Here is a 10,634-nt window from a genome sequence, read left to right on the forward strand (position 1 = left end):
TATCGGTTTTCGCCAAAAAAAAAGCCAATATGGGACATCCTTAATTCATATTGTTCAGTTTTTTATGCTGAGACTGTTATAATCTAATAAAAATGTGATTTTTAAAAATGTCACCCAACGCATCCGAGAAAAAAAATGCTCAGGCAACTTAGAATAGATGAAAAACATAAGCAAAAAGACAAACAAGTAAAAATTGTGTTGTTTTCTAAGCGGATGTTTTGTTTTTTTTACTGGACGGGCAGGGTGCTCCCACGAGTGTTGGCCACGAGGTGACGCTGTTCAATTAAAGGCTGCTCTTACGAGGTTGTTGTTGCCAGATTTACTTACCTTAATATGCTATGAACAACCCATTCGCCGTTAACTATATTCTGGTGGTAATTTCACAGTAAATGTAACTTTTAAATCTTGAACTAACCAGTGCGGACTTCAACGTAAAGGGGCTTATACTCGTCGTCGCATGACATTTTCAAAACGTGTTGCACTGTACAACAAATAATAGTGATATAATTCTTTAGTAGTAGGTTAAAGATACAACAGGTTGTACTCGTGATTAATGTTCTAATCCTTGGGTGAAACGTGTGTGTGAGACTTGAGTGTTTTGGCATCGATCCACAACAGCTCGGTGAAGCTCACGCTATTTATATGCTGACACCTGACTTCCTGGAGGTTTCCTGTCAGAACAACAACGGGGCAAACTTCTTCCATGATACTGCTCAGCTGCAGTCCACACAGACGCCATCATTATTGCCACAAGGAAGGCTGAAATTCAAGGTGAGGGTTTAATACTGAGTACCTTGTTTATAGTCTTGTTTATTTTAGCCATCAATAAGTCATAAACGAACAGGCACCAAATAAATTGCGTTTGCATGCGAGTTTGAACTATAGATAGCAAGCGATGATAACCTGAGCAGCTGTACATAACATCACTGTCCACAGCTTAAACTACAAGCTAATTTGCTAATAGAAGCTAATGTTATTTTAAAGCAAATGTCGCTAAATGAGCGTTCATTCTTAATGTCATGACGCTCAGAGGTGTATAATTTGATGAGACATATGTTTTGCTATGTTGCGGTATGGCTGTTAATATCCAGAAATAAAATATCAATAACATTTTTACGAGCAATATCGGTGGTTCCAACTGGTGTCAAGGCCTGTAGTCACGTTCAAGGACCCAATATCAAAATCGACGTCTTTATTGTCTGTGCAATGCAGTCGAATAATACTGACAACTGCCTTGAGTAAAAAAAATAACGTTGCATACGTGTGCACCTTATATTTGTGTCTCGAATAGCAGTCAGGACTCGCATGTCAACTATTAAAGTGTCTTGAGTAACGTCAAATATAGTCCAGTTGATCAAGAGCATCAAAGCATCTTAAGGACGGTTGTTGGCGGTTCAAAGCCGTAAGTCGGCAGGGTAATTTCATAGGCATTTTACTACATAGTCCACAGGGAAGTCCCCCATCATCTGGATGGTACAACCGTAATATTTGCATGAAGTGGATGTCCCTTTAATAGTGATTAAAAAGACAATGGAAGCAGTGAACATGTACAGGACTTACTGGCAGGTAGTTATTGCATACTATTTATGTCAATGTGAGAGCATGTCAAGACTGATAATACCTTTTCTTGCATATCAAATAATGAGGGATCATATTGTAATGATTTTTCAGCTGACAATTGTAGCAAACCGAAAGTGTACATGCTTGGGACCTTTAGTTTTTGAAGGAAATATGCCAAGTGCCTTGAAGGAGGGAATGCACACAGGAGATTCCCTCACCACCTGATCAAGTTGGAAAATATTTCCAAATCTAGATGTGTCATGCTGCTTCGAGAGAAAATGTTACTTTCAAATGGGTGAACACTGTATTTTGGCAAAATGTAATCAATAATTTGATGTTTTATCTTTTAAAAATGGTGATTATTTTCCTCTCTAATAATTCAGGAGATCTACATGTGCATAGTTCCTGATTGTGCGTCAGAAGAAATCATTACGTTTTCCTGGTGACTGATTTCAGGTGAGTCCATGTCAGTAGCTGTTAAACATTTTGGGTGTGAGCTGTGCTTCAGCTTGTGTTGGAACATAATTAATTGAAAAGTAAATGAAAATAAACAGTAGTGTTATGCATCCAACAGCGTAATAACGTATAGTTTAACAAATGTTGTTCATAGTGCTGTTGTTTGTGCCTAAGTGTCATATTCATGTGACGGAGTTCACAGTCCCAAAGATAGGCTGATACCTAGTCCAGGAAGTCTGCATTTGTTGACGCGCGTGTGCTTCATCAGTAACGCCACACCACTGCCAGATGACGTCACAAGCAGAGGGGGGTCGGGGTCCAACTAACCATGTGAGCCAGATAGATTAAGAAAATAGTGGTAGCATTGCAAAGTTTTGCTTCAATCTTTTCCAAGTTGTCACTAGTAGACCGACTGAATATTTACTCTCAAAGAAGCAAAAACAATATGATAAAGAACAACCCTGAACTTTTGTCTATGAAAAGGATGTGATCATCCTTTTTCGGTGCTTTCCCAGTTGGCTTTGTGACATAAACTCTTTTGAGAACCAGAACAGGTTGTTGCAGTCGATGCCCCGCCTTGACTGTATTCATCAGCAACAGCATTCCTCATGTTCTTGTCATAATAGAGAGCCAGGATGGACTCCAGGTCTCGCAGGCTTCCCTTCTGCCTGTCCACTTCAAGGTCACCATACACTTCTAGTCCCACACCGTCCTCCTCATCACTGGGTTCCAATAGGCTGTACAGCAGGGACACGGGGCTGAATGAGCGCTTTCCTAGGGTGTCAACAACTTTCAAAGCAGACGTGGACCAAAAGGTAAGAGGACTGCACACACAAAATGTTTTTATTCTTATAAATGTAATATTTGATTTAATACCTATTGGTGTGTGGCATCATATTCTGTTTCTATCCAAAGTAGTGGTCAGTGTAAATAATCCACTATAGTCACTTTCCATCAGTGTGTGAGTAGTCTTTTTTTTTTTTTTTTTGGCCACATTCTCTAAACTGCCTTTTTTTGTTTTTGCCCCCAAGCCGCTCTGTATTGTTGGCTCGATTTAAAAGTCAAAAGTTTTCCAAGCAAACCCACGATGAAAGTGTGCCTCCATGCTCATCTGGGATGGCTCCCATCAGCTCATACTTGTGTATTCCCTCAGAGCCATGTGGCCTGGTAGCTAAATATGTATGTCAATGGAGCAAAAGAAGAATCTTGGGGGCGAGGGGGGGGGTCTTTTTATAGGACAGCCTAGATTCCTTGGCAGCCAACATGCGTATTGGACTCCTGCTTTTGGCCATAGCGTTTCTCACAAGATAGTGTTACTGGTAGTGTGATCTCCTTATGTTCCTGTACTTTCCTACAGAAGCAGGCAGGCTATTTATGCAGCCATATAAGGAAGAATCATTTCAGCTGCGACAGCAGAAAAATGTTTTATGTGGTTATGTATGTGATTGACTCTGAACAGATTAGCAGTAGAAAACAGGATCATTTCATGCTACTTGGTACTGAAATGTTATAATGTTGGCCTTCCTAAAGAGTTCCCGCCTCCTGCGCTCATCCAGAGATTACAGCAACATCGACAGCCACAACAGCAGCTGGAAGATGCCAACCTCTGTCATAGCGCCCACTCGACCTTACGAGCATCTGTGGACAGAATTTTCCATCAGCAGCAGGACTAAACTGGTACAAAGGCTGTGATGAGATGTCTTGGCTGATGAATTCTGTCTGAAATAAAACCTTTTTTCATTCTTACTCTTTTTGCCCAGGCTGATTCTGATGAGAGGTTAGGTCGGTCCAGTCTGTTGACGTCCACTGATGATGGGGATTCTAAACGAGCCAAATTGGCGTACAACAACAGAGGACTGTACTCAAGAGCGACTACTACTTCCCTTACAGGGTCCACCTACAACAGTAATGGGCATAACAATAGAGGTACTCAAATAGGTTCTCAAATACCAATGTAGCCATGCCTTTCCGGCTACACACCCCAACTGATCTTTTATTATTATTATTATTAGTATTACAATGTCACCGTCTGTCCTCTTCTAGCTACCAATAAGGAAAAACAAAGTGATCCTTTGGAGTCGTCATGGAGCTCCAGCCGTTTCCTCTCGCGGTCTTCCACCTCCTGTTCAAAGCCACTGTTGTCCAGCAGAGACGCCGAGACACACAATGATCCAAGTCTGTCTGGACAGCGAGAAAGGAGGACGAGGATCTCTGAGTTGACATCTTCATTGTGTAAGGCTTTCTTTGTAGACACACAGAGGACATGTTCTATAAAGGTTGCTACGACACAAACTTGTTCTCGTCTTCGCTGCTCACAGATCAGACAGACCGTGTGACCTCCACGTACGCCCAAGGTGCTCGACCCAAAGACACCGCCTACTCCTCCCTTTCTACTGGACGGGAAAGCTCCCCAGGTCATCATGTGTCGTCCTCCACTGCGAATCGCTTTTCTTTGGCCCGCGACTTAAACAACAGACCTTCTTCTCGTGTTTTGACTGGCTCGTCCAGCCGTCCTTCATCTCAAGAACACACCGACCACTCCTCTTCCTCCTCCTCCTGGTACAGCACCCCGCCGGCTAGACCAGAGGTTCTGCTCCCCCTGAGACCCGGCCTTACAGGTGCAGAACCACAAGGGCGGTCCTCCACTCGCCAGCTTTTGTCCCGCCTCTTCTCACGCAGCTCCAGCCAGGACTCCTCGAGCAGCTCGTCGACTCTCGATGATGACAGTCTGTCCTTGGAAAGTGACGAGGGCTCCAGGATGACTGCAGTGGAGCCCGACTCCAGAAGATGGCAGGCCAACACATCCAGCAGCAATCACCGCAGAGCAGACCTTGCTCCCATCCGGGAAAACAAAGACTGCGACATGTGCGCTGCCAGAATGCCATCACCGGGAGAACCTGACGAGGGCAGCGGTGCAGCCAGCGGCAACTACTCCTGGCTTTCCTCTTCCCTGCGGAGCCGCTGTCCTCCTCTTCTCTGTCGCCTGCGAAGGCACGCTCGTGAGAAGAGCGCCTCCTCACCTGCCAGCTTGGAGGAAGACCTTAGTCGTCCTCAACACCTGCTGAGAAGATGGGACGACGTTGAGCTGAGAACATCGCAGGACAGCAACAACTATGAGGAAGAGGAGGATGAAGAGTATGACGATGACGAGGATGAAGAAGAGCAAGGTGCCGTTGGTTTAGATTTCTTTGGGAGCGCCTGTCCTCGCCGGCAAGAGGAGGACAAGGCACCTGAAGTGGAGGACAATTCAGTTGGCTGGTCACAGCTCCGCAGGGTGCCTCCATTTCAGAACACCAGCAGCACTCCTCAAGGTGGCACTGAGAGGCCACTGGATGGCCTCACGTCTCCTCGCACCACCAGCACCACCACCATCACCAGCAGCAAGCAAGAGAAGCTCCGGATTATTAAGGAAAGGTAAATGACTTTTTGCTAAAACTAAGGCTGGTACTTGACAGAAAAGTCATACACTTCCTTTTTCTCTTCGAGGCTACTGCTGGAGGATTCAGACGAGGACGAAGGAGATCTGTGCCGAATCTGCCAGATGAAGGAGGAGTCTGCATCCAACCCCTTGATCCAACCTTGCAGATGCACAGGAAGTCTGCAGTACGTCCACCAGGAATGCATCAAGAGGTGGCTTTGCTCCAAAATCGGCTCGGGTATGTATAACCCTCCTCTTGTGTTTTACATTTTAATGCATAAAAAGAATCACATAACATTTGTTTATTGCATCAAAGGCTTTTTGACTTTGTCAGGAAACTCTATTTCAACAAAATAAAAACAAAAAAATTTTTTTTACTAAATTTCAAAATGGTCTGGTTGAAATTAGACCACTGTATTGTTAGGGTCGGTTTCGACCCGGTTATAATAATATGACTATTAAGCAATATTTTGAGCCACAACTGAAATCGTAAGTGTACAATTAGCCAACACAATGACATCCAGCTCCTCTTCTCATCATGTAAGCTTCAGGGGATTCTCATTTTGACCATTTTTCCAGTATACCAGCAGAAAAAACAATGTCCAGACATGTGAGGTGAATTCACTCATTTGACTGGCTGATTTCACATTTACCATTTGGATCCTGGAAAGAATGGCAAGAAGTACAGTGAACCAAGATCTGGACCTGTTCTGCTTTTTGATTTCACTTTATACTAAAGTTCTGGAACTGAAAACAATAACTTTTTCTACCTTTTCTTGACATTAATACAGTGAAGAAAATAAGTATTTGAACACCCTGCTATTTTGCTATTTCTCCCACTTAGAAATCATGGAGGGGTCTGAAATTTTCATCGTAGGTGCATGTCCACTGTGAGAGAGATAAACTAAAAAGAAAAATCCAGAAATCACAATGCATGATTTTTTAACAATTTATTTGTGTGATACAGCTGCTAATAAGTATTTGAACACCTGAGAAAATGAATGTTAATATTTGGTACAGTAGCCTTTGTTTGCTATTACAGAGGTCAAACGTTTCCTGTAGTTTTTCACCAGGTTTGCACACACTGCAGGAGGGATCTTGGCCCACTCCTCCACACAGATCTTCTCTAGATCAGTCAGGTTTCTGGGCTGTCGCTGAGAAACACTGAGTTTGAGCTCCCTCCAAAGATTTTCGATTGGGTTCAGGTCTGGAGACTGGCTGGGCCATGCTAGAACCTTGATATGCTTCTTACGGAGCCACTCCTTGGTTTTCCTGGCTGTGTGCTTCGGGTCGTTGTCGTGTTGGAAGACCCAGCCACGACCCATCTTCAATGCTCTGACAGAGGGAAGGAGGTTGTTCCCCAAAATCTCACAATACACGGCCCCAGTCATCCTCTCTTTAATGCAGTGCACTCGTCCTGTCCCATGTGCAGAAAAACACCCCCAAAGCATGATGCTACCACCCCCATGCTTCACAGTAGGGATGGTGTTCTTCGGATTGTACTCTTCATTCTTCTTCCTCCAAACACGCTTATTGGAATTATGACCAAAAAGTTCTATTTTGGTCTCATCTGACCATAAAACTTTCTCCCATGACTCCTCTGTATCATCCAAATGGTCATATGCAAACTTAAGACGGGCCTTGACATGTGCTGGTTTAAGCAGGGGAACCTTTCGTGCCATGCATGATTTCACATCATGACGTCTTAGTGTATTACCTACAGTAACCTTGGAAACGGTGGTCCCAGCTCTTTTCAGGTCATTGACCAAGTCCTGTCGTGTAGTTCTGGGCTGATTCCTCACCTTTCTTAGAATCATTGAGACCCCACGAGGTGATATCTTGCATGGGGCTCCACTCCGATTGAGATTGACCGTCATGTTTAGCTTCTTCCATTTTCTAATGATAGCTCCAACAGTGGACCTTTTTTCACCAAGCTGCTTGGTAATTGCTCCGTAGCCCTTTCCAGCCTTGTGGAGGTGTACAATTTTGTCTCTGGTGTCTTTGGACAGCTCTTTGGTCTTCGCCATGTTACAAGTTAAAGTCTTACTGATTGTATGGGGTGGACAGGTGTCTTTATGCAGCTAACGACCTCAAACAGGTGCATCTGATTCAGGATGATACATGGAGTGCAGGTGGACTTCTAATGGGCAGACTAACAGGTCTTTCAGGGTCAGAATTCTAGATGATACACAGGTGTTCAAATACTTATTTGCAGCTGTATCACACAAATAAATTGTTAAAAAATCATGCATTGTGATTTCTGGATTTTTCTTTTTAGTTTATCTCTCTCACAGTGGACATGCACCTACGATGAAAATTTCAGACCCCTCCATGATTTCTAAGTGGGAGAAATAGCAAAATAGCAGGGTGTTCAAATACTTATTTTCTTCACTGTATATATATAAAACACCATAGATGTTTCTTTAGTGATTAATACTAAAATGGTCAAATAAATAAAACTAATTGATTTAAGAGATATGTTTTGAAATATGAATTGAAATGGAGGAGTATAGTGACAAAAAAAGTCCTACACGCCCACACCAAAAGTATTAAAACCAACATTTTCATGGATAAGGAAACCTAAGAAGCTAACCAAGACATGAGAAGCAAATTTAATGGTAACTTATTGTTTTTATAGCTGATTTAATACATGGGTCAAAACCGACCCGTTAACATAAGAGATGATACCAGCTAACACAAGAGGAAGGATAAACATGTCGTTAGCAGTAATTGCTTTGGAGTTCTTCATGTTCTTCACGTTCTTGTCGGTTTCAGGCACAGATTTGGAGGCCATCACAAACTGCGAACTCTGCAAGGATAAGTTGCGCTTGAACATCGACAACTTCGACATCCAGCAGCTGTACAGGACACACGTGCAGGTTAGTCGCTCTCCCGTCTCTTAGCAAAAAAGCGCGGGCGCCTGTGTGGACGTTGAAGTGTCTCTGTGCTGGATTGGACCGTGCTGAGACGTCTCGTCTCACTCCACAGTCCGAATATGACGACTTCATCAGCAGTGGTCTCTATCTGGTAGTGCTGTTGCATTTTTGTGAACAGAGGTTCTCTGATGTCCTGGGGGCAGTGGATGCAGCAGGGGTGAGGACACACTTTTTCAGTCCTGTATTAATTAATGCACGCCTTTCAATCATAATTAGGGCTGTCAAAAAGAATGCGTTGACGGCTGTAATTAAATTAATGAACATAATTGACGCGCGCATGCTACACCTTTTCTACGGCGGCACAGTGTGGCGTCCCGACAGATGCACACGGTGCAGACTCTTTATTCTGACCCGAACTCAACACTCATAAACACGGGTCTCAAACTCAATTTACCTGGGGGCCACTGGGCAAGGCTGGGCCACATCAGGTTTCCCCCCCCAAAAAAACGCATTTATTAAAAACAGAAAAATATACAAACTTTTTCAGTGCTTTGGTTCCAATTTTCTACAATAAAAGCTCTGATAAAAAAAAAAATCAAGAAAAAAGAAAATCAATCAATCAGTAATAAAAAAAAATAAATGAAATAATAAAAATAAAACGGCAAATAATAAAAACTTAAGAAACCACATATAGTTGGTGGGTAGACAAATTATTTTTTTCAGATTAAAATGAACAAAGCATTATTAGAGCCCTGTAGACATGACAAAACACGACTATAGTCACATTTATACTCTTTTTATTTACAACATATTGCGCAACTGCAGGGTCTTGAGACACATGCTAACTCGCAAATTAGAGAGCTAGCGACCTAAACGGTAGCCTTCAAGTTATTTCTTTTAAACTTAAATAGCCAAAAACTTACCACTTCCACACGGATAGGGAGGATAACAGTTATTTAACCTTTAACATGAACATTAATCAAACGTAATAATTTTTCTGGGTACATGATACCATACAGCATCCATATCAAACTTGCGCGGGCCGCACTAACATTAAACTTTCATTTCAAGGTGGGGGCCTCAAACTAGTGTCCTGCGGGACGCGTGTTTGAGACCCCTGCTCATAAACATGTCTCTTCGGAAACGGGTCCTCATTGGCATCACAAAGGTGTGAGGGGCATTCAGGGACACGCTGAACTCTGAACATTCCAGCTTTATTATGCATGTAAAATAAAGGTGAAGAAAAAGAAAAAACCTATTTCTTATGCTGCAAAATACACAAAAAAATGAGTGAAATGAACTTAAATGGTTTGCTTTCTTTGAACAACAAGCCCTCTAAAACACAGTAAAAGTGGCCATATTTCATATTTTGGGTTCAAATACTGATTAGTCTTTTTTTTTTTTTTTCACTGGTTTGACAGCCCTAGTTTCAAAATATATAATTGCATGTGTTAAAAAAAACAACCATATATTGCATACTGCACTGTGACTCTCAGACGCCATAGTGAATGTTTTCCAAGCATGCAACTGTTCTTATGATTTGTGTTGATGCAAATGTGAAGATTTGAAGAGAGCCAATTCTCCCCTTTCACATCCAGTTATTTAACCTGGTGAGAATTCTTCCAGAAAACGTGGACAATCTTGAAAGTACGTTGGTCACTCTTCTCTCATGTCTTTTTTTTTTGTCACGTGTTGCCAACAAAGCTACACGTGTCTGACACCCTTTTGATGGCTTTTAAATGAGCTCAGCGCCTGCAAGCTCTCACTTGTTTTCTCTTCCCCTTAGACCCCCACACCCAAAGTGATGATGAGAGTGATTATGGCCGCCCTTCTATCGAGTTCTCAGACCTGGACGATGACCTCGATGACTATTGATGACGACAACGGGGGATGATGCACACATTATTGGTTTTGATCACGGCCGATAATCACATGCACAGGAAATATTTGAGTTACTGATTTGCAGATATGCAAACGTGAAATTGAGTTAGTGTTTGGTAAATATTGATTTTCTTTGTATGAGTGCACTTTATTCAGTATAATCATCCACAAATGCAACAGTTAAAAACCGCAAGTGCTTTAATGTGGGAAAGGGTTTTTGAGGGCTCCACGGAATAGAGGACAAGATGGCGGATTATGGGTCACTGACTCTTTGTGTCTGCTTTCTTAGTGAGCATTTATTTCTAGAGTGACTAACTCGCATGTTCATTGTCTTTGTTTCGGTGTTGCAGTTCAAATGTTAATGGTTGAATTTAAGTTTTATAAAATGTTAATGGATGAGTTTAAGGATTAATGTGTTTCATGATGGGAATAAAGACTACATT

At 42.4% G+C, this 10,634-nt stretch overlaps 1 protein-coding gene across 4 annotated transcripts; it reads left to right on the plus strand.

Annotated features, from left to right (window-relative positions):
* Window positions 1–308: 308 nt before the first annotated feature.
* On the plus strand, window positions 309–10,633 carry marchf7 (membrane-associated ring finger (C3HC4) 7). Of its 4 annotated transcripts, XM_058088509.2 has the most exons (12): window positions 313–771; window positions 1,944–2,016; window positions 2,643–2,831; window positions 3,547–3,693; window positions 3,777–3,942; window positions 4,060–4,248; window positions 4,335–5,430; window positions 5,503–5,672; window positions 8,210–8,313; window positions 8,423–8,527; window positions 9,909–9,957; window positions 10,097–10,633. In XM_058088509.2, the coding sequence occupies exons 3-12, from the start codon at window positions 2,652–2,654 to the stop codon at window positions 10,183–10,185; spliced, it is 2,295 nt and encodes a 764-aa protein (XP_057944492.2). In that variant the 5' UTR covers window positions 313–771; window positions 1,944–2,016; window positions 2,643–2,651; the 3' UTR covers window positions 10,186–10,633. The 4 variants fall into 4 exon arrangements, with proteins under 4 accessions (XP_057944496.2, XP_057944497.2, XP_057944498.2 ...); XM_058088513.2 differs by lacking the exon at window positions 9,909–9,957 and having other exon boundaries at window positions 309–771; XM_058088514.2 differs by lacking the exon at window positions 8,423–8,527 and having other exon boundaries at window positions 311–771.
* The last annotated feature ends 1 nt before the right edge of the window (window position 10,634 follows it).

The sequence above is a fragment of the Doryrhamphus excisus genome, linkage group LG13 (assembly GCF_037039965.1).
Source record: "Doryrhamphus excisus strain RoL-2023G ecotype Guam linkage group LG13, RoL_Dexc_Guam_v1.1, whole genome shotgun sequence".
NCBI lineage: Eukaryota > Metazoa > Chordata > Actinopteri > Syngnathiformes > Syngnathidae > Doryrhamphus > Doryrhamphus excisus.

What these genes read in the sequence shown, in the direction of transcription:
- marchf7 (XM_058088509.2), top strand. Translation starts at nt 2,652, where the DNA reads ATGGACTCCAGGTCTCGCAGGCTTCCCTTCTGCCTGTCCACTTCAAGG. An exon ending in TGAGTTGACATCTTCATTGT is followed by an intron (nt 4,249 to 4,334) that starts GTAAGGCTTTCT and finishes CGCTGCTCACAG; the next exon opens with ATCAGACAGACCGTGTGACC. An exon ending in TGTACAGGACACACGTGCAG is followed by an intron (nt 8,314 to 8,422) that starts GTTAGTCGCTCT and finishes CTCACTCCACAG; the next exon opens with TCCGAATATGACGACTTCAT.